Consider the following 24230-nt stretch of genomic DNA (forward strand, 5'->3'; position numbering starts at 1 on the left):
AATCAGATTCGTCGCCGCGGCATAGGAGGGCGTGGCACGTGTTCCGTGTGGGCAAATCAGAGGCGACGAATTTGTCGCGCGCTAAGCCGAGGGAACGGGCCAATCCGGCGAAGTGGCCTGCGCCCACGTGCGCAAACACGTGGGCGCAGGCCGCGTGGGGGGAGGGGTGTTGTTGTTGCGCGGCGCGTTGCTAACCCGCGCGGCTCAGGTACGGCGCTTCCTATTGGCTCTGAGCGCCGCGCGTACGATCTGTAAGGGCGCGCGTGATTGGTCGAGGTGGTAAATTGCGCGGGAAGGCGAGCAAGCTGAGCGCTGTGGGGCGGAAGTTCTACACCGGTACACGCGGCGCTGTGGCCGCCGCTTCGTCTTCTCGCTCGCGGTTTGGCCAAAGCCGTGAGTTGTTTGGTAGCGCGCCACTCGCGGTAGGGTTAATACAGAGGCCTGCCCGCCCGCCCGCCCGCCCGCCCACACCATGCTGTCACCCTTGAAGGCCAAGCGCAGGGTGAAAGCGCCCGAGCGGAGCAGAGGAAGCAGCAGCAGGTGCAGGGTTAGAGGCGAAGTAGCCAGGGTAGCTGACGGTGGTGGATTTTGCGTGGGCGATGAAAGAGGTCTGGGTGATACTCAGGCTAGTGATGGCGGTGGAGGTCCACGTGAAAATGCAAACGCCTGCTGCACTGGCAAAAACGGGAGCGTGGAAGGAGGAGCAGCAGCAGCAGCATCGGCTTCAGGATGGGATGTGTCCGAGAGTGACTGTGAAGACGCAGGTGGAGGAGGCGAGGACTTCCCCGAGTTGGCGGTCCTTCCCGATAAACTTCGCCAGCGGCTGATGCCCTTCCAGAAGCAGGGCGTCAGGTTCGCGCTGGAGAAAGGCGGCAGGTGGGATACTGCCCAAGCGCTTTCAACATTGAGGTCCATCCGGGGATCCATGCTGAGATTCGTGGAGATCCACACTGAAACAAAGAGGACACATTGAGATCCAAAGAGTTTCACACCGAGATCCATAGGGTCGCATTGATATTATAAAGGGATACACAATGAGGTCCATGGACTTTCACGCGTTCGATGAGTGCCTTTCCACAGCATTGGTGGCCTAGAGTAAAGGCTGCATGTGAGAATGGTGGCGCAGTCATCGTGTAAACCCTAAACGGCGATTTGGATGCACAGTTTGGCATCCACCTGCATGGAAACAATGAGCCTCTTGGGTACAGAACAAGCAAGTAGATTTGTGATGTGCACCACTCTCCTTGCTCCGTTTTCCTCCCATCAGGACGTGCATCTTTGTTGAAAGGCTGAATTTCTAGACTCATACAGGAAGGGCCTGTTTTGAGATGATTGGTCAATGTCTCAAGTGTGCACATATACTGCACTTGAGACATTGATCATGCATCTCAAGACAGGCTCCTAGATTTAAATCTAGAAACTAAGCCAAACAATGGATAAAGAGACGTGCAGTGTGCGTGAGTTAATAAGCGATGCCTTTATTTGTATGCGTGTTGAATTAATGGACGATTGAAACAAAAGCCACAGCTCGGCCCTTATCCACATAAACCATGAAGGAAGTGGCCATTGCGGGGTTTTTTCTGCATTGCTTGGCCATTCAGGATGTGCTTGAGGTGTGTGGGTAGCAGAATTTAGCAGAGGGCGACGGCTAATGCAGAGAGGATTGCTTCATGCCTGCTCAAACCTCCACATCACCAACTATCGGTAGCCGCATGGTCAATGGTAATTAGAAGTTGTCTCATTACCTACTGCATTTACCTTTCCCAAAAGTACTGAATATTTCATTTTTGCCATTGGTTTTGTCCAGAGACGAAACATTTTGTTGGGAACTTGTTCCAGATAATTACCATATCAGATTACTTTCCTGAAAAATCCAGCCAATATTTACTCCTCAGAACTGGAATACGTTTAGTTGTGTGAAAATGCTAAATTGAAATATATATATTGTTGCCCCACTTGGTAACCCGGGCTGCCTCGCCATCTCCACTTGAGATCCCGGTTTAATCAAGGGCTGCTGAAACTGGATGTCGCATAATTTTTGTCCATTATGAACCGACTGGCAGAATGTTGAGAACCCCACCTACATCAGTACTATGATGTGACCCGTAGAAGTAAGGGCATACAGCAAGTCGGCTGTTATACGGGTGCACCGATTTGTGTCATCTGCTCATGCTTGGTTGATTTTGTCAGGGTACTCCAGTTTCATCCCACATGTCAAACACTAATGTAATTTACTTAAGATCCCTTTACAGGGCCCTTATATAAAATCATTCTGATAATCAGTGAGGCTTTCCTGGGTATACAAATGACTTTTATTACCTTATGTCATGATGCTGCTCACTCGGTACTGTTTATATCACACCCTTATGACAGCAGTGTTATTACCTAAATGCACTTTCAGGTCACAGGGCTTTACTGGCAAGCTCAACCAGAAGGACATGCGACACAGTACTGTAGTTACACCCAACCGTAGAAAAACAGGACATTTTATCCTGGTATTAGATAGTACTAGTGGGGTATAATTTCAGATTTGTCTTTAGCATACTACTGTACCATATCGCACTGAAGCTGAGTGACGGGGAAATAAATACTTGATGTACTCGGTTTTTAAAAACCTGGAGATAAACACGCAGAAATGGACTGCCACGTGGGAGATGCCGCACCCCTGAATTCTAGTTAAACGTGGTGTTGTCTTCCACGTCAAATAAACCCCTTTGATTCTACATAAGGCTCTATATCCGGTTTTAAAATATATCTGTTATACCAGTCAGTAGTTTATTGCAGAGAAGAAATGCTGCAGAATGACATGTACATTTCTAGCATCAATGTTTGTTTATTAATTCCTAAATGTGATGGGAATCAATGGGATGCCACTGCGTTGCAAGATGTAATTAGTTTTTTTGTTGTGTTTTTTTTTATCGAAGTGACAACACATTGGCGAGCAATGGGTAATCCTCGAAATGAATGTCTCTGCATGTTTGCACACTCTTAAGATGCATTGAAATGCCACAGTTATTACTCGCGTATTCATTATCTGCATGATTACATGATATTAATTGTATGTGGCGGTTGCTACAATTCATGTTTACAAATGTAAAAATATAGCTTCTCAATAGATAATTGACAAACTGTAGATATCTTCTAAAATCTGAGTTACGGTACTGTTGTCGGTGGCGGTGGCTGCTTCTACAACTGAATAATGAAGGAAAAATAGATTTATATCTGTCCAATTGTCGGCCCGCCACATGCCACAGGCGGCTTGCGCACACGAGATCAAGCACTTAGGGGTGACGACACCAATACGTCCCCAATACGTCCCCACTCGGCGCATTCAGTGGATTTTAGTGCTCGCATATACGCACCAGCTTATCATTTGCATGTCATCTACTCACACTTAATAGTTCTGGATGGCTTATAAAGATGTATGTTCCTAAGGCAGTGGTTTAGTAAATTATAGTTGGAGTTTAATCATTCCATTCAAAATGCAGTCTGCTTGGGAAACATTAATTCAGGGCATTGAAGGGTTGTCCCTTAGGCCAGCTAGCTAGCTGCCTAGCATGTGGTAGTTGATAACTAAAGTACTGTACCGTACGACCATTTCCTCTCACCGAATCCGTCTGCTCTGTAATGTTCAGACAGCGAGGTTGCAAGGTTACTCGATTGTTGTAATGATAGTATTAATTAAAAGGGGTAGATGTGGTGAGTTGCATTTGGAAAGTTTATCAAGCATATTAATTCCGTAATTGCGAATAGGCAAGTGCTTTAGTAACAATAGGCAGTCACATTTCAGTTAATGCGAGTCGTGTCTTACTGAATGCACGTGTCTTAAACAGGCCAGTGCGTACAGATTTGTAAAAAAATGGGTTTCCTCAAATAAAAAAAAGCAATTTATACCTATGAATATTCTAGCATGCAGCATGACAGTGAAGAACCTTCAGCAGCTAATATAAAATGTACCATCTGTCTTTTATCATACTGTATTCTGCATTCCACATTTCCCCAGATTTAGTGTCAACCCATGTTAAAGAATATTTAATGTGTTTTTTACATGCATTGTTTCAATGTACCAAATTATTTCACGTGACATTTTCTGAATATTGATACCAGGAAAGCTGGCAGGTTAAATTAAATCTTATTTTAAATTTCAAAGTAAATCCTTCCTACCGATCCCAAATCGTAATTGATATTCAATTGACACAAACAGAGCACGTTTGGGCGCTATTTACATGGTACTTTATCACTGGGTTTCCAATTACAAGTTTGAGAAATTACTTCACTTACATGATTACAAGCATCTTTTTTTTCAATCGCTTCAGCCCAAATGTTATTTTAAAATACAATATATTTACTTAAAGTATTTTTTATCAAGGTAGATTTTTTTTGTAATAATTTTTCTGTCATACATTTTCCGAAACCATCATTATTACTATTAGAAAATAATATTATTGTTCGTAGGAGCGCATGCAACTGTCTATAATGCTTGCTTCTTATATAAATCAACCGCAGTGTCAGAGATTAGAACATTTGTCAATATTAATTGCAGTGGCATGTGCGTTGTACGTGTGTGGCTGTTCACCAGTTCTCTTACTTTTTGCCACGTGGCTTTGACAAATGCGCCTGCTGTTATTGTGCATATACACATGAGGGGCTTCTACACTATGGGAACCTCATTTGCCAGTAAAAATATGATAATTGGTTCTTTACCCTTCTATCTGGCAACAAAACTGACACCTTTTTACAAGGAGTCATGTTTGCATAGACCGCAATACCTGCAGTCATAATACAAACAAAAGAACATAACTCTGATGATGTGCACTGTCCTTAAAGTTGATTGATCCACACCCGAGACAGCTTTCCTTAGAGCCTAGTCTCATGGGTTGGACCAGATGACGCCAAAAGGCGCACAACTCAAAGACAATGCACCATCAGAGTATGAGAGCTCGGGGCAAGCATCTACACTATGGGAACCTCATTTGCCAGTAAAAATATGATAATTGGTTCTTTACCCTTCTATCTGGCAACAAAACTGACACCAGAAGGGTAAAGAACCAATTATCATATTTTTACTGGCAAATGAGGTTCCCATAGTGTAGATGCTTTCCCCGAGCTCTCATACTCTGATGGTGCATTGTCTTTGAGTTGTGCGCCTTTTGGCGTCATCTGGTCCAACCCATATGAGACTAGGCTCTAAGGAAAGCTGTCTCGGGTGTGGATCAATCAACTTTAAGGACAGTGCACATTATCAGAGTTATGTTCTTTTGTTTGTATTATGACTGCAGGTATTGCGGTCTATGCAAACATGACTCCTTGTAAAAAGGTGTCAGTTTTGTTGCCAGATAGAAGGGTAAAGAACCAATTATCATATTTTTACTGGCAAATGAGGTTCCCATAGTGTAGATGCTTGCCCCGAGCTCTCATACTCTGATGGTGCATTGTCTTTGAGTTGTGCGCCTTTTGGCGTCATCTGGTCCAACCCACATGAGACTAGGCTCTAAGGAAAGCTGTCTCGGGTGTGGATCAATCAACTTTAAGGACAGTGCACATTATCAGAGTTATGTTCTTTTGTTTGTATTATGACTGCAGGTATTGCGGTCTATGCAAACATGACTCCTTGTAAAAAGGTGTCAGTTTTGTTGCCAGATAGAAGGGTAAAGAACCAATTATCACATGAGGGGCTTTTGTTGGCTCTTCAGTCGACTCACTACGATATCAAATTCTTGAATTACATTTTACAAAAAAGAGTGCTCTGTATCCACGGTTACTGGAAATGTATCCCTATGTGGGTTCATGTTTAGTACATATGATAGCACTGCACAGTACCTGTGGAGTAAGATAAAAAAGATATAGATTGTCACATCCTTTAATCTATAACGCACTTAAACTCCCAAGAGTATTATTTGCAGAGCAGTCATTAAGCACATCATGATGATGTGGACATTTACCAAGTGTATTGGCTACGAGTCCTATTACCTTTAAATTATTCACTTTAAATCTGGTGTCTGTAATTAGAGATCCATATGCATGCTTTGATGCCACCTTTGAGAGCCCCGTACGCAAGAGAATACACAATACATAATGTGTTATGCTTGCACGAACGGGTTGAATTTGCAATAATGTGATATGAAAGGAATAGATGCTCTTTTGATTGAATTAATAAAGAGCCCTATTCCTTTGCCACAGCATTGAGTTCAGCTTGTTTCTTATCATTAAGCCCCTACACTCAGGGCTGCAGGGTGTTTCCATGTATAATTTAAAATTGAAATCTGATTTATTCATGAAACTTGTGTGAACTGGGGAATGGCATGCACGGGTGCCAATGCCAGTGGACACCCTTGGCGCACCGTGGAAAGAGTTTTTCCTGTATAAAATGTAAACATATAAATATAAAAGTAAGGTACAGAATACGATCATGCGGCCAAATCCATCACGTCGTTGCTTGGTGCATCCCTGCGAGGGCAAGCTCTGGACATTGATGTATATACCCTGCTGGCAGCAATCTGGGGCACCGCGGCGCAGAGACAAAGCCCAACGTGTGAGTGTGCAATTAACCTTAACGGGAGAGAACACGGCGAAAGTGGCGATTCATTTGTTGTGCGGCAAAACATGGGCCCAAGTGGCCGCTAGTAGCAATAAATCCATGTGAATGTCCTCATTAACATTAATTCGTTTTCTATATCAAGTATCATGTGTGGTTGCCTTTGAGAGAAAGGGCAAACCTTTGTACCGTTGTTGAAAATATTTAATCACATTCATCAATAACGATGCCTTAAACGAAAATTATATGAAAGGCAAAGTTTTGGACAGTGTCCTTTCTACATTACTTTTGCTGGCTTGCTCTTCGCACAATGGAGTTGATGATGTCATCATTCATCTGCATTGGTGATTTTATAAAAACTGATTTTGATATTTTTTCAAAGATCATCGATGCGTTATTGCTCATGTTCATGTTTCCCTTGTTCCAGATGCATGATTGCTGATGAGGTAAGGTGTGCATATTATGCATTCTTTAATATGTATAAACCTATTAAACAACTGCATCCTTTAGTAGCTTTATTCAACCATTTTGGGATTTGGGTAAAAAAAGATATAATCTTATTTTGCAATCGCACACATTACATTACATTAGTTCTAATTTGAGCAAATTTTTCATTTACTTTGCACAATGAAAATGCAAAAACCTCTCAAAAGCCCAAAATAGTCGCCAACACTTTAAATTACATCCCTCATTAATTGTTGGCGGAGAATTTGTAAGTGTGAAGCCGGTGTGAGTCTGCTGCTGTGTTTTTCCACGTGAGATGGGACTGGGGAAGACGATCCAGGCCATCGCGGTGGCCTACATCTACCGCGCCGAGTGGCCAATGCTTGTCGTTGTGCCATCATCCCTCAAGTACTTGTGGATTGAGGAGTTGGAGAAGTGGGTGCCCGAGCTGCTGCCTGGGGACATTCACCTGGTGGAGAACAAAACCGATATCCGGTATTGCCAGCAATACACCTGGCTTAAACGTCCTTTTCTTTGTCAATTTGTAATTAATAATTGTGTGTCTCCTTCCATCACCCGGTGTTGCCGAGAATTCAATGAGTTTCCCTCGAAGCTGGCCACACTCTCATGGGGCAGCTGGCTTTGCAAGAGCATTCAACCTTTGTTTAATTTGATGCACGACTGTGCTGTACTTTAAGTGAATGGCCAGAACACAGCACAGTTGGCAAACCAGTAGGGTTCCCAATTGTGTGATTGTGCGGTAAAATGCCGGCCAGGGCCAACTCGGCCCTTGCCTCCCTTTGGGGCATTTGATACTGTACACCACCTGGTGGAAACGCACCACTCCGCAGGAGACCATCGGTGCTTCTCCCATGGATAGATTTGTTCCCGTCACAGTTTCCATCAGAAGTCAGCAGATGTGAGCACTGCTTGGCATTTGCTTTTTCTTTTAATTTTACAAGGTAAGGCCCACTGAGCTATTTCGATATTTTTAAGAAGCAACCTGGCCTCAAATGATAGGTCAACGAAGTGGCATATTTTGTGGACATTTATTAAGAGCAGCCAAATACTCTAAACGCATGTTTCTAAATGTGGAGGGATATACTGGAGGACCCGGAGAAAAATCTACACGACTACAGGGAGACTTTGAAACTCCAAATATACAACAGGTGTTAGGGTCGGGAATTAACATACAACCTTCTGCATATCAGGCGAGGTAGTTAACATCTCGCCACCACGACGAATTTGGGGACACTGGCTTCTTGACATGCCCTTTGGTACAAAACAAAGAATGTGAAAACATGACTTAGAATGGCCGCAATGCAATTCTTTAAACCCTTAAAAAATATGTAAAGAGAAGAATGCCATGTTGGGTTCTCCAGCAGATTAGGACAAGAGATTTATTTTTCACTTCCGCTCAATGCTGACACAGGTACGAGAGAGGTAGGTTCTTCATTTGCGGTGTGTGAGCACTTTTGTCCCCTGACCTAGCTCAGTGGGATCCTAGAATGGCAGGAAATAAATAAAATGTAAAACAGGGGCTGATGGCAAGGCAACAACAGTGAGCAGCTGCCACGTTCAATTTGCCAAGCTGAATGTGAAATGTGGTCATGCGAAGGTAGAGTGGATGCATTGAGGTTTTGTGCCTGCAATGTTGTGCTCTATAAACCTTCATCAGAGACTAAACATGAAAGGTTCAATGTATTTTCGTCTTTAGCTCAATGGCTAGTGCCTTGGCTCTACCCAGCCTAAAATTTATATTAAATGCATGGCAAATCTTGGGTGATGCCCTTCTCCATAACTGGGCAGTATTAGTGATCGAGGCATGAGGATTTTTAGTTTTCCGATTATCCATCTCTGTCAACATTGGTTCCTGCTCATCCATTTCTGTCAACACAGATCCTGCTCATTATTTATGTGTGGGGAAGTACACCCGTGAGCCACTGTTTTGGAAGTGAGGGTTGGTCGATAGCATACGTTTACGAAACATCCACACTGGCTGGGATGCTAGGTGGCTGGGAGATGGGAGTACAGCCAATGGATTCGTGAATCCACCTGTGCACACCGTTGAGAATAATCCCTTACTATGCATTTAAATCTTCGGCTTTCCTCACATGTGCAAACAAATGAAGGAAAAATAATTAATAGGACTGCCTGCAAAAAAAGTCTTGACTCAGATAAGTTTTCCTGGATACATAAATTGCATTAATATTTGTGTTTATCTGAGTTTGTGACCGAGCCTTTTTAAGATGCACACACATGTCCGTACAACCCTTTTGTCAAACCATTGTATGTATTTATATTTATGCATGTTGAACTTGTTTCTGTGTGTTGTGGAGCCTATTTGACTAACACGGGTTTGTGGGGGTTGGTTATTCGGGGCGCATAGACGTCCGGAGCATGGTACAGTGCTGTAAAATAGTTAGCTTTACCTCCCGCGACACACACATGTCCAAGTAACAAACTAAATTGTCTCTGCTGTCAAGTAGGACTTTGCAGGCTGCGGGTAATGGTATTTATCGCGTGTGCACGCACGGTGTGGCCAACAGGGCGGTCACAGAGAGCCGAGTAACGGTCCTGGGCTACGGCCTGCTCACGGCTGATGCCACGCAGCTGGTGGAGGCGCTGCAGCGGCGCTGCTTCCAGGTGGTGCTGGTTGACGAGTCGCACTACATGAAGACGCGCACGGCCACCCGCAGCCGCCTGCTGCTGCCGCTCGTCCAGGGGGCACGCCGAGCACTGCTGCTCACTGGAACGCCCGCCCTCGCGCGCCCCGAGGAGGTGCACCTCACTGACCACCCATCACCCCCCCTCACACGCATCCCCCCTAACTTTTTAAATTTATTTTATTTCCTTAGCGTGTAAAGTATAACTCTAAATTATATTTGTATCCCCATTTTTGTGCTTGTGGCACCATGACCAAATCACCTGGAATGTACCCGATCACGTCAGAATCTCGGCAAGCTAAGCAGGTCGGAGCCTAGACAGTGCTTTGATGTGGAACTCTCATGTACAAATAGGTTTTTATAGACGTAGGGGCTACGTGGTGGACAGCAGAGGGCAGTGCAGAAAAACCCATTGCTCTCGTGTATTTCTATGCTCCCACGACTATATACTTCTGCACCAACCCACACAGACGAGTGTGGTGAATTATGGTAAAATAAGCCCCACGACTGAAAGGCATGGGGAGGCCTTCATCCAGCAGTAGATTGATAATAGATCTGTACATGTGCAGTGGGTTCCAGGAGACTTGAGACGTTGTCTTTAGAGGCAACACGGTTTATTACAAACTACAACAAAACTTCCTCTTAACCCCCACTATCTATAGAGGTACAGCCTCCGGGCTAACGTGCCCTCACACTCAGTAACCCTGGCTCTCAGCCCTCTGGCTATCTGTGCCCTAGGGGAGGCTAACTGACCCGACCCAGCCAAGGTACTACTGGCCCGAGCTCGGCCCGGCCCTTACAAGGACATCGGGCTCGAGGTCCCAGGGTCCTAGCTAGGGAGCTACTCTGACCCGACCCAGCCAAGGTACGGGTCCTGACCACTGGTCCGCGCCCAGCCCTGGCCCTTACAAGGACGTCGGGTCCCGGGGTCCCAGGGTCCTAGCCAGGTTGGTCTTCTGTTCTTCGTCTTTGGAACACTGCCCCGAGCTGTCCCAGCGGTGCCACTTTTATACACCTCTCGGGGGCTCTCCGCCCCCGGTACCGCCCCCTCTCTGGAACCTTCCAGGGGGCCATGGAAGAACCCCCCAACCCCTCACCTGCGGTCTGGGGATGAGAATCCGGCGCCTCAACGTTCCGGCTCTCTCTGATCTTCCCCAGTTCAGGGTGGCACCCACTATGGGCCTGTGCCCGCAACTGCAGGTAAGTATATATACCGACGGTATAAGATGTGCATAATCGACGCTACACATGCAATGTCCTCATGGTCCCATGATGTAATACTTATCGAAGACTGATGTGGTGTTTTGATTTCACAGCTGTACATGCAGATTGATGCCTTGTACCCAAATCGGTTTGGCAAGTGGACCGAGTATGCCAAGCGCTACTGCGATGCACGCATAAGGTGAATACTCTTTGCTTACCTTGGCACACGCTAAAGTGTCAATTTTATTTTCATTACCCCTTTACATAGAAGACATTGACACGTTCTTGTGCCATTGGCGAGCTGGTTTTGCACTGCGATGGGGCGAGCGGTGAGAGTTGTGCGCAATCTCGCTCGTGCGAGCACAAACGTGCGCTCTTGCCGTCCAGGTTTTTTGGCCGCGGTCAACGGCAGTGGGACTGCAAGGGGGCCTCCAACCTGCAGGAGCTGCATGGGCGGCTCAACGCATTCATGATCCGACGGCTCAAGGACGAGGTGCTTACGCAATTGCCCCCCAAGATCCGCCAGCGCATCCCCTTCGACCTCTCGAAGGAGGCCACCAGGGTGAGTTAAATGATCGTGTAGGTGTTCACAGTAGCGCTGTTTAGATCTTGGATGCATTTTCGTGTTATATCCTGTGTTGTTCAGCATGATGTTCGACGTTTTGCTCCACGTGCTGGAAGATTCTTCAGGAACTGAATTGCAAGGTTGATCATTAGGTTCATTTTGCATAATATATTTAACCATGGTTTTTAACCACCTGTGCCATAGAGAAACCTTAACACCATTGAATTATTATCTTTCAGAATTTTACATTTGTATATATATATTAATAGATTGCTGATAATTTGTAATAATAAATAGTCAAATTAGGCCATTGCAATATAGCCAGTATCCTCTGGAGGCCATTGGGGGATATTGTAATTTTCTTTGTATGAATGACATTTCCCCAAGACCGAGAATGTATGTGCGGCGTGTCACCGCAGGAGGTGAATACGATGCTGGATGAGTGGGAGGCACTGCTGAAGCTTGTCAGAAGCAACAGCTGCCCTAGCAGCAGCGTAGTGCAGGTCATGAGCCTGATTACTCGTCTTTTCAAACAGACAGCTGTGGCCAAGGTGAGTGGGGAGCTTATGCAATGTCAGCCTTTGTTACAATAATACAGAATTAATAATGGTATTATTTATTTACCCTTCTGAATCTCAAAACTTTTTTCATGAGGATACTAATTGGGATATTTGGCCAATTCCGTATTGATTATTTACATTGGTTTATTAATGAACTATATAAAACCCACATGCTAAACAAAAATCCTCCAGGCCACCACATGTGTTTAGCGCTTGTGATGGTTACATGAGCTACCAACCATGCCTCTGAAGTGCTGCGCCATGCACGTGCACCGCCACGCTTCGTTTTGCCACTGTACATTAAGTGAGACAAACTGCCCATTGCTGCCTGGTTTTCTGCCCTCTGCCATCTATTGAAGCATGTTGCAAAGATGCATCAGCTAGTAAAACGGCGGCCTGGAGCATACACACTCACTATTGTGTTGAGTGTGTGTGTGTATATATTATTTGGGTTTTTCGGTAAAGTCACGTGGATAGGTTCAAAGAAAATAACAAAAAACTACGACGTTTCGATCGCAACACAAGCGGTCGTCATCAGGAAAAGGGGGTTGGCTTCTAAAGGCAAACTGTTTATAAAGGTTTAAAAATGGGCGTAGCCCAAGTGTCAGCTGCAGAAATGCTCTATAGACAAGATTGAGAACTTCGGGGAGGGGAACGCCTTTTTACATAGGTGGGTCTTCAGCCATAAAAAAAAATTCGTATCAATTATTTCCCATTTACGCAAACATTACGCACATTTTTTACCGCAAAGCTGAATCAAATGAGAAAGACAACAAGCAAGACAAAAAAAAACACAAACAAGAGTATTTGAATCTGATTTTAATTGTGATCCTCAGTTATGGAAAATTGATTAATTGCAGACAATATGCTCAGTGTTATTTTCTTTGAACCAATCTACGTGATTTTACCGAAAGAACCACAGAATATGAATTCCTGCAGTCACGAAAACTTTAAGTCAAGATTTTGTGCTTGTATATATTGTTTTCTGTAAGATGTCTTGAAGTAGTTTGTTTACGAAAGGTGCGGTGTTAATTCATATGAGCCAATCACCCGAAATGTTCTGAGCACAGTGGTAAGACGATATGGTTTGGATGTGCTACCACAATGAAATAAAACAGGTGTAGTAGGCTGCTGTGGGACCACATTGTCAACAAGGGTGCAGATCAGCACAATCAGTTGTTTACTTTGCTCGACATCTATGCTCCCTTCCTTCAACAGATCAGTGTAGTGAAGTATGGTCAACTAACTCCCATTAGGCGCTTGGTGTGGGGAGGCCATCATCCAGCAGTTGAAGGACTTTGTGTGTACATTTACTGTTCATGTAATGTATTAATGTTCTTATTGTTAATATCAGGCCGGAGCAGTCAAAGACTACATCAAATTGCTTCTGGAGAATGACTCCATGAAGTTCCTTGTGTTTGCACACCACCTGGTGATGCTGCAAGCCTGCACGGAGGCTGTGGTGGAGAGCAAGGTACTGACTCGCTCTGCACCCACTCTATTGTGTCTGGTCAGGTGAGGGCTCTGGCCTGCTCAGTTTAGATGGCAGTTACAGAATTCATCAATGCCATTACTGTGAGTTGCTGATCTGTTCATAGGCTTGTTCTAGTTCCTCCAAAGTCATTCAACATGAATCAATTATCAGTAAAGTATTGGCCGATACCTTGAGTTCCACTTTGGAGAAGGTGCACTGTACTTTGTACTCAGCGACCTGAGTTCAATTCCCAGTGACTGCTCATATCATTGGTGAGGGATATCTGAACCTGTTATGGGCACCACCTTCAGCAGCCCGTACTGACCAGTGAGGTGAGGTATGGTCAAACAATCCACATTATCAACACGGCATCCTGCAGTGGATTGAGATATGGCTGTAAATTGTTATTACTTTTTAATATTGTTTCTGCAATTCAACATTGGTTGTACTATATATGGCTTTTTCCTTGTCATCGGAATGAGGAATATGTGCTTCTGATTCAGGACTAGAAATGTAAATTAGCACCTCCCAGTCATCGTTTGTACAATGGGTTACAAACATTCTCACATGATAACTTCTTTAAACAGTCTTCTGATCCACCTGCGCCTCATCTGCATGAATAAAGGATTACGTTTACTGTGCACAGTGAAATTTCTCGCCTCCGCTCGTGCCGCGTCACCACAGTGTGTGTTGCAGGTGCGCTACATTCGCATCGACGGGAGCGTACCAGCGGCTGAGAGGAGTCGACTCGTCCATCAGTTTCAAAACGACGCCAGCATCCGCGTCGCTGTGCTCAGCATTAAGGCCGCTGGGCAGGTATTGGAGTGCGTACGGGCATCCCCCTTAATCCCATCGCGTGGGCCGACCTCACGGCTCGGCTCGCTCATGTTTTTTTCACTGAGCATATTGTCTGCAATTAATTAATTTTCCATAACTAAGGATCACAATTAAAGTCAAGGTTTGAACTTGAATCAAGATTAAAGATTCAAATTCTCTTGTTTGTGTTTTTTGTTTTGCTTGTTGTCTTTCTCATTTGATTCAGCTTTGCGATAAAAAATGTGCGTAACGTTTGCGTAAATGGGAAATAATTGATACGAAATTTTTTTTATAGCTGAAGACCCACCCATGTAAAAAGACGTTCCCTCCTTGAAGTTCTCAATCTTGTCTATAGAGTATTTCTCTCTGGTTTCTTTTTTCTAATTTTCCTCCTTTACACGCATGGCATTCTTGAGATCTGTTGTTTAAGGATGCCTTATACATCTGTTGTGTACCTGGTGCTCACCTCCAGGGCCTGACGTTCACGGCGGCCACACACGTGGTGTTTGCCGAGCTCTACTGGGACCCAGGCCACATGAAGCAAGCAGAGGATCGTGCCCATCGCATCGGCCAGTGCAGCTCCGTGCACATCCACTACCTCATCGCCAAGGGCACGCTAGACTCTCTTCTCTGGGCCATGATCAACCGCAAGGTGCCTAGTCTCGCCCGGGGTGGGAGGGTCTTGCCTTGTGGTTGGAAGCGTGCGTGCAGTTATCACTCAACCTGGGTGAGTTGGGTTACGTTTGTAATGAGTTAGTTATAAGTGGGGCAGTTCGAAATGTGATTTGAAATATCATTATTATGGACGGACGCTGTGCCGTTGCCCAATGTAGGTGTGTAGGCAGTTCGGAGAATTGAAAACTCATTTCTTTAGAGCTGCTCTTCGTGTTTAGTTTGTTATTCCCCCGAACCTCCGAATAGTACGGTGAGCTACGTATGGTGCAAAATAAGTTCAACATACATGCATATGTAATAATTCCATGCTTTATTTAACAAGTACAATTTTGTAGTGAAGTGAACAGCGGTTGTCCTTGGGAGAGACTTGCCCCCACCATTGGATGTGGAATTTCCACCACTGGCTCATGGATGTGAATGGTAGATAAGCAATGCCTCAATGCTCTTTCGAGTAGGGAATCACTTTAATACACTGCACAATAATCCCAGTTTCCTAGTCCTATGGCGGGGAGGTAATCGGCGACGTTAATATCTTCATGTCGAGGTTGGTGAGCCAGTGGATGGCTTCAGGAGCCTGAGGAAAACATGAAATGCTGCCAGAGAATGATTTAAGCGGACAGTAGCGTTTCTGTGTGGTTTGTTGTCTCAGTCTGCTGCCTAAATGAATTCCAGGTGCAATGTCGCCAATATCGGTGCTGAAATGGGTGCTGCCGTTCTTATCATTGAGGTCTTAATAGATGTTGGCTGGTAGCGCTGGCTATGAGGTTTCATTCGGCTTAACGGAGGATGCTCGTGTGCAGATATTTGTCACCAGTAGCACCCTAAATGGCCGATTGGAGCAGTTGGGGGTGCAGGAGGCGGACACGGACAAGTGCGACTTCCTGAGCCACGCCATGGCCTGGGTGCCCAGTGACACCATTCCTGAGGAAGAGGCCTTTTTCTTTACACAGGTAACAGTGGTGCTCCGCAGAGGTCCGCCTGTGTTAAACATTGCTGGCCACCCTGCAGAGCTTTTGATTGTTTGACCTATATTGTGCATGCAAAGGGACCACAAGTTTGTGTTTCATAGAGAATAAGGTCAGCGGTGTGACCTTAGTGAATTTTGTTCTGCATCCTAAATGTCACTGCAGGGAGCCAACAGTTATGAAAGGCGCTTTGAGACCTTGGAGAGAAAAGTGATGTCTAAGAAAATAATAATGATAAAAATTTGTGTGTGGACAGCGAGAGAAAGACAAGCAGCCTGACATCAGAGGGTTTTTTAAGAAACCAACTGCACCCAGAGTGAAGGCAAACTCAGATGGGAGTTGTGACGATGAAAGGGAAAACGGCAGCGTGGACACGGCGTGGGATGCGCGTTCTGCCCCGAGTGAGGAAGGTGTCGACGAGCCTGCAGATGGTGACAGTGCTTCTCTGGACGGATTGAGACTCTTATCGAGTGGGAAGAGGGGGGTTCCTGAAGGAGAGGAGTTCAAGCCGCAGAGCAAGAAATTCCGCCTTCCTATTGCGACATCTCCCAACACTGAACTGCAAAAGTCCAGAACCCCACCATCCCCAGCATCTCCAGCATCCCCAGCCATGACCTCCCCAATGGTATCGCAAGCCTCCCCCCATGCGGGGCAGCAAACTCGTTTGGTTGCTAAGTCTGGTTCTGCGAGCGCTTTGCGCAGGAAAAGCACTACACGACGGAGGAAAGATCCGGCCACCCAGTGCAGGCCTAAGGGGCCGCAGCGAGGGCGTGTGCTGTTGCCATGCGACGATCGCGAGGACACGCTGGCGGCGTGGGATTGCAGCATGTGCACGTACAGCAACAACGGCCTCATGCTTTACTGCGAGATGTGCAACGCAGTCCGGCCCAGCGGTAAGGCTCCCCGTGACAGCCACCCAATGGTAGATTCGTTTTCATTTTATGTCATTCACAACAAAACAGATGGTCAAACAAAGTAAAACATAATCCATTTATTCACAGTGCATTCTTATGTTGAAAGAGGAAGGTAGGTTTATGGTATTGTTTTGTAGTCATATTTCAGGGCTTCAGCCCAAAAGTTTTGTACAACAGGATCAGGCAATGTTATATAGACATGTAAGCGATTCATTCATTGAACGTACCTTTTGTAACAGAAATTATTTGAGTGCTATTGTTGTTCATTCTAATTTAATAGTTTCATCTTAACCTTGTTTTGCACTTTGTACAATTGTTGCTGTAGAAAGAAAAACTGATGGCGAACCTGGAAACATCACCGCTGGAAGAAAAACAGACGGCACAGAGCAGGCCCCAAGGGGCACGCGCAAACATGCAGCGCCATCCCCCGGAAAGTCTGCGGACTCTGAGCCACAGGCATGTTCGCAGGCATGGGGAGAGTGCATAACCGTGTCGGAGAGTGACAATGATGAAGATCCCGTTGCCCGTCATCGACTCGTTGTGGAAGACGATGTCGGGCAGACGTTGGACCCTGTCAAGCCCGAGACGGACAGTCATAGCTGCCTGCTGCCGACAGTGGTGGGAGAATCGAGCAGCTGTGCTCAGGATGGGCTGAATGGCCAAGGAAGCAAAGCAGGAGTCTCTGTCGCTGCTGGGGATGATGCAACCCAGCCAGAACCCACAAGCATGGAAGTTGAGAAAGGTATGTTTATGAGTAATGCTTTTGCACCATTACAGTTAATATTAGCAATGGCACCTTAACTACATCCCCATTGCATTGAGCATTTTTTTTTTCTAATATTTGTTTGCCATGTTATAACAGTGTTTATTCTATACCAGCAATTGTAAACAGGGGGCTTTTGCATTAATCCATTGGGTGATTTAGTTGTAGTAACACTGAGTGGACCAGTGATGCAGGTGTTCATGCACTGCACTGAGCAGTGCATGAGCCGACAGTGAAGTATGGTCACATTCAACTCCCATGACTGATACTGCATGACAAAGCCTTCATCCTTTAGTAGATTGACAAAAGCTGTAAATTATTGTTCAATCTTTCAACACGAGTCATTTACACCGACAATGATTTCAAGTTGTGTCGCTGTGGAGTGGCTAATAAACGTTTATTTGTCTCCTTCACTTCCCTCCACCAGGCGCTGCGGACAGAGAGGATTCGTGCCAGGTGGACATGCCTGCATTTGACAGCTTCATGTTCTGTGCCAGCAGGAATACGGACCGTGTGTTCCTCTTCACCACGGTGGGGCCCGGGGCTGAACAGCTGGCGCTTTTTACCACAAACACCCCTTTATTTTTACAGTCCTTGATTTATATTGGGACGAGAAGGCTTTGTTGTTCCTGCTTTACAGTGTTAATATAGTCACAAAAGAGATATTTAAAAGGGTGGTGGGCTGCAGTTATTTTTTTTTTCTTCCGGCAGGATGGGCAACCCCTCCGTTGTAACTTCATCCCTCTGGACATTAAGCTGGAGAACTGGGATGAGCTGCCAGACATCCTGCAGCACAAACGCAACCTGGTTCTGGTACGCCTGGGAATTTTTTTACTTTTGCCATCTTTTATTTGGGCCTGTTAATTGGGCCCCTGCCAAAACTGGTCCTCTTGTTTGCTCCACGCTATGACTGTTTCTCAAATTTAATGGTGGCGGCCTGGCAGGTGCAACGGTTTGTGCGCGAGTGGGACGCCCTCCCGCCCATGAAGCAGCGCATCTTGCGCAAGAGTGGCCAGGTGTTTCGCAGCCCCGCTCTGGCTGTGGAGGAGATCTCCGTGGGCCAAAGGAAGCAGCACTGCACCAAACGGTGATGACCAAACACACAGCAGAGTTACCATCATTAGTTCTGACCCGTAGGTGGAAATTCACCTTCTCTATGGCAGAGACGAGTCCGTCCATAGAACAGCTGTTGTTGACCTCCCGCCAAGTGGTGCAGTCTCATCGGGCAGTAGTCTTTTTACTGACTCCTGGTGAAAGATGGGCTGCGTCATCTTTGGCTTATTTTAAAATTTGCGAGCTCATAATTGCTGCTCTGACAACTGACCTACATCCCAGTCTTGATGAGCTGCGTTTCCAAAATAGTGTTTGCTATGTCTAAACTAATTATACATGGACTCAAGTGCCTGTGTTTTTACACGAGATTTGTACTTTGTTAAACATTTTGACAGCATAATTTCACGTCGGTCCTAAGAGATGCTCGCCGCTGCCAATAGTCTTTCCGCCAAGGAGGCGGCGGCGTCGTCATTGTGTGTCGAATTGTTCTGCTGGCATGGGCCTCACCTGGGCTGTGCTGGCCCTGCGCTAGGTTCCTGAGCAAGACGGATGTGGCGGAGCGAGCGCTGAGCATGGCCAAGCAGGAGGGCGGCAGCGTGCGGCTCGTGACCAAGCCCGGGGTCAAGCCATTGGACGGGAAGCGCGACCCTGAGCCCACGCACGGCACAGAGAAGTGTGTGGCCCCACGCCACCGTTGGCATTGCCGGACTTGCAATGTTGAAAGGTGGTGGTGGTGCACATGGGCAAATGCATAGGCGTTACCTTGAATCGGAATCAGAATATTGGAGGAATTCGATGAGCTATAAAGCTCTTTTTCACAGACGTCCAGTCGGGTCAGCAAAGAACGTTACAGCAACAAACAATGCAAAAACATGATAGTAGTGCAAAGTACAAGAAAGGTAAACAAATCATCCAAACACAACCAAAAACAAATAAGACTAAACCATCCCCATCCTACCAGACAAAGCCCACTGATGTATTAACTTATTTTTTAAAAACGACCTGGCTACAAATGATAGCTCAACAAAGTGGCTTATCATTTGGACATTTATCGTAGCAAAATAATCTAAATAGTCTAAACGCATGTTTCTAAATATGGAGGGAAAAACCAGAGGACCCGGAGAAAAAAATCCACGCGGCCACGGGGAGAACATGTTAACTCCCTCCAAATATATGACTGTGAGGGTCAAAGGTAAGAGAACTCTGTCCTGCACCCCCTCCCCGTGATGACTGCCGTAGGATCACCCTCTCCCCTCCCGCTTTGCTCGTCAAGTTCATCTCAGGGGATCCCTTTGCGTGTCTGCAGTGAGGGTACTCACAGATTGCTTTTTGAGATGAAAAATCTCAACACATTAGTCAATAACACTGCCTGCGAAAAGTAAAAAAATTCAGGCAGCATTTCTTCACAGCACACGGAGAAAGAAAGGCCATTGCCCTAACATTGTCAATTATATATTTCCTTTTAAGGTAGTGTTAGTGAAGAATGTGTTGAGTTTTTTTTTATTAACTGCGCTTGTGCACCATTGCCAATGCATCATCACTAAATCATTATTTATTTAGATGAGCATATTACTTTCTGGGAACATAATGACATAGGTGCACAGAGTCATGCAATTTCTAACTCACCAGGAAATGCTGTATGACGATTTGCTCATAGATTAGTTGGATCAGCCCATCATAACTCTTTGTGAAAGCAATGAAGTCGGCTTAAGGCACATATCAGCATGCTGTTGCTACTATGCCCTCGGTGATACACAATAGGGCGAATGCTGAGAAGAAAGTGCCTCAGTCAGCGGCGTCCACCATCCCCGACGCTCCTGGCGTTGACGAGGTGCCCAGCGTGGGGTTCCTGCAGGCTGTGGATGGCTCTGGGCGGCCACTGTGCCTGGGCTGTTCCAAGCCGACCCAGCCGGCCTCTGCCGCAGCAGGCGCTGCTGCGGGATCAAGCCCCGGCACCTCGGCTGCTCTCACCGGCGCCGCCGACTGGGCCACGCGCTTCTGCTCGCGCGCCTGCCAGGTGTGCGACGTCAGCAGCGGATAAAGGCGTTTTTAGCATGGAAGTAATAATAATTACTCATCCAAGACTTGTTTTTACAGGATCTTACGTGAAATTATTGGCATGCACGGTCATTTTCATATCGAGTCTTATTTTTGTGGACAAATACCAAAGTTCTGTGCATTTGAAAAGAGAACTTGCAAACTCTAAACATGAAATTAGTCTTAAAATAAATAAATGTATTTACTTATAGCATACATAGACTTTGTAAAGAATATAAGAATATATTCTGCATGGGATCTCCCCTGGTTAATTGCAGGGAGTTAATTACTTGATCAGAAGGGGACTGTTTAATCAAATACGATGTAGATGATGATTCATGGTGAATGCCTCACTGCCCCATCGTTACCACAGCACAATTTTTGCCTCGCATTTGTTGGCCGCCACCCCTCCCCCCACCTCGCCGCTCCTGCCGCATCTACCTGCGTTTTCCTGGGCAGGAGGATTTCAACCTACGCTCCTACAACAGCTGTGTGCGCGGAGCGGTGCGCGACGCGGAGTGCGGAGTGTGCCGGGCGTGCGGGCTCGACGCGCAGGAGCTCTTCTCGCGCGTCCGCGGTGCCCCGCGCCCCCAACGCAAGGCCCTGCTGGAGGCCACCGTCATGGCCGCACTCTCCGTGGAGCAGGTGGCGCCCACGCACACATGGACGCCCCCCTCACACCTCTCCCCCTGCCTCCGCCTCAACTCGGCATTTGTTTGTAATGCCGCTCGGTCATCACCGCGATTTAATGTACGCAATTTGCACAGAGGGTTCATAATGGCCATTACAGAATGCTTAACCGACACTGCTGATAATCCTGGGTTGCAATCTGGGTTTCAGCCAGCAGTCATTAAACCAGTGTCTCAAGTTTAGTGAATGTATGGTCTCAGCCTGGTTTTGTATACCGAGGTTTAATAGCAAAATTGGGGTTTTAACTTTATTGAAGGCTTTTGAAAGTCTTGCTTGGAATGCCATATGAGGAGAACACTCTTTGCACAGGGTATTTAAATCCGGTAATAGGTGAGAGACTGACTGAAGTGCTTTCACACCATGAGAATCTCAGACAAATCTGTTCCCGTCACAAAACGCCATCAGAATTGGCGTTTTTAAAAATATCATTGGCGATAAAATCTATTTTTGTACAGTACATAACTTTACGTATTGAACACCACCTTGGCGAATGTACAAATATAAAGTTCAGTATTTTTGTTTTATTCCTGATTGTGATGTGACGTGCCCGTACACTTGCCCCCTCCCCCCCCCCCCCCCGTGCAACTCGCAACAGCTGAATGAGATGATCCGGGAGCCCAGGGCCGGCCAATTCTGGCAGGCTGACCACATCCAGCCCGTGTGGAACGGCGGTGGGCAGTGCCACCTGGACAACCTGCAGACACTGTGCACCGTGTGCCACGAGAAGGTGTGGTGTCGCCAACAACCCCTGCCACGGCACAGCCTCCGCTTTAAAATTGGCGCACATGTTTGTATCCATGTTTAGATTCATAACTTTGGGGGTTGAGTGATTGCGCTCTGGGTTATTGCACGACCATATGAACCTGGCGACTTAAAATTAGTTGGTTATTGTTTTTTTGTCTGGCAGCACCAACCATGACGCGTGTGGTAATTTTGCATGTCAAGCAGCATTGCCTTGTCCATGCAGAAGTCTGAATACTTTTCTGCCCACTGCTCTGTGGGTGACTTGGCTCCATCGTTTAGGTATTCTGACTCGCAGAACAATCGGTAACATTGCGCGTGAATTGTCTCTGCTGTCGCAGAAAACCAACAAGCAGGAGGTGGAGAGGAAGCAGATGGTGAAACGGGCGAAAGCTGCGCAATACGGGGCCGACATCACGCTCTTCTTCCAGAAAAAGTGACCGCAAGCCGGGATCTCGGACTAAAGGGAAATCTCGATGGCAAAGATCGGCATTCCTGCTAGCGCGGTGGTGACTGTGCTACAAGCCAGCGACCGCCATTGCAGCGCACGCGAGGACCGGCTGGTGGAGTCCATGTCATGGGGAATGATATTTGTTCCGTTTAACAGTTGTAGCATGCAGATATTGCTGCGTCTGATTCTAATAACATTATGAATGTCCTTTATCTAGCACAGCCACCACCGTGCCTGAAGAGTCGTTGCCAGAAGGCTAATGGTTATATTTTTGATAGTTATTGAGTATTTTAGCATGTAGGAGGGAGCTGAAGTACCTGGAGAAAATTCCCATGGAACGTTAGATAACTCAAATATCTGTAGAGGAAACAGATGTGTACTGTATTTTTCTTATGGTTAGGGTATAAGATATTGCACTGTTACAATACATTCTTGACTTTGTTCATTTACAGTTGTATTTCAAAGTGTTTCATTGTTATTGTGGGGCCCTGTGCTTACCTGCATGGCCGCACACACAGCTGAATATTGCTGTCTCCAGCAATAGGTGGCCACAGTAAGTTGTATGGAACCATTGTCAATTCTTTTGCGTTACATTGCTTCATTGTGTACTCTGCGAACATACACTGGAGGCTGTTTTCTAGTCAAAATATGAATTCGGGTCCTGTCGAACCAATTAAGAAAATAGTATTTTTTTTACAAATGGAGAACATTTGCACAAATGGGCAAATTCTATATCAGTATTATATGCGCATTAGCTGTACCCACGTGTGTGTTTTGTAACATTTTTTTTTTAGATTACGTTTTCTGTAAATTTTGTTCTAAAGTTTTCTTGTCTCTGCAATTCACATTTTTCATCCCTTGTCCTAACAATGTTTAAAAATGTTTTGGCCGACCACTGTTACTCTCCCTACTTGGTATAAAGTGTCCATAAAATTTCAGGTTATGGTCAAATATAACTTTCTGTCTTATGCAATACATTCATTTATGGCGTTTCAAAATACTGTATTATAAACTGTGGCTTATAGTAAATCAAGTATGATTCACACATCCTTATATGCAGATAACTTCACAAGACGATTTGCAAATCGGTTCAGAAAGTCAGGTGAGTTTATTTATAAAGCTTACGTACGTGGTACAATTTAGCAATTGCTATATATTAACACATCGATCCCTTAATGCCTATACAGAATGCATTACGTAAACACAGTATTAAACCTTTAATGCCGACTACATAAGTCTACCTGTCTGAACGTGTTAAAGCGGTAGTGCAGGTGCGTTGCTCGCTAACGCAGCTAGCTCGTATTAACAGCAAACACAGGTTTTATTAAGCCGCACGACGACCCCCACGTCTCCATGTGTCTAATGGTTACTGTGAGCGTGAGGCTTGGGCGTATTCAGCAAGAGTGAGCAGATACCCGAGTTGGTATAATACTGCTATTTGTGGAGCAGCAACCCAAATGATGGTTTTACCTCAACCAATAGGTGTGACATGCAAATAAATAGATAGTGATGTAACAGACAAAGCGGCAGGAGAGAGTCCTGTAGTGTAAAAACCCGTTTAAACGTCTGTTGAGCATCCTTTACGTTTATTAAAATGGCTGCAAATACCCTCGCCTCATGCCAATGTTTGGTTTATTGGTCTCTATATTTTTGGAACCGCTTCATAAATTGCTTTTCG

At 45.7% G+C, this 24230-nt stretch overlaps 1 protein-coding gene across 1 annotated transcript; it reads left to right on the top strand.

Annotated features, from left to right (window-relative positions):
- Nucleotides 1-453: 453 nt before the first annotated feature.
- Nucleotides 454-24159, top strand: ZRANB3 (zinc finger RANBP2-type containing 3). The gene is made up of 21 exons (XM_078593185.1): nucleotides 454-876; nucleotides 6963-6981; nucleotides 7296-7474; nucleotides 9529-9760; nucleotides 10962-11047; nucleotides 11236-11410; nucleotides 11833-11964; nucleotides 13328-13447; nucleotides 14144-14263; nucleotides 14736-14915; nucleotides 15739-15888; nucleotides 16160-16796; nucleotides 17143-17559; nucleotides 18008-18111; nucleotides 18292-18393; nucleotides 18525-18667; nucleotides 19166-19306; nucleotides 20395-20650; nucleotides 21130-21315; nucleotides 21956-22087; nucleotides 22443-24159. Exons 1-21 carry the CDS (start codon nucleotides 473-475, stop codon nucleotides 22539-22541), a joined length of 4014 nt encoding a protein of 1337 aa, XP_078449311.1. The 5' UTR covers nucleotides 454-472; the 3' UTR covers nucleotides 22542-24159.
- The last annotated feature ends 71 nt before the right edge of the window (nucleotides 24160-24230 follow it).

This window comes from Lampetra planeri, chromosome 1 (genome assembly GCF_965212315.1).
Source record: "Lampetra planeri chromosome 1, kcLamPlan1.2.h2, whole genome shotgun sequence".
In the NCBI taxonomy this organism is placed as follows: domain Eukaryota; kingdom Metazoa; phylum Chordata; class Hyperoartia; order Petromyzontiformes; family Petromyzontidae; genus Lampetra; species Lampetra planeri.

What these genes read in the sequence shown, in the direction of transcription:
- ZRANB3 (XM_078593185.1), top strand. Translation starts at nt 473, where the DNA reads ATGCTGTCACCCTTGAAGGCCAAGCGCAGGGTGAAAGCGCCCGAGCGG. An exon ending in CCCTCGCGCGCCCCGAGGAG is followed by an intron (nt 9,761 to 10,961) that starts GTGCACCTCACT and finishes TTGATTTCACAG; the next exon opens with CTGTACATGCAGATTGATGC. An exon ending in GCATTAAGGCCGCTGGGCAG is followed by an intron (nt 14,264 to 14,735) that starts GTATTGGAGTGC and finishes GCTCACCTCCAG; the next exon opens with GGCCTGACGTTCACGGCGGC.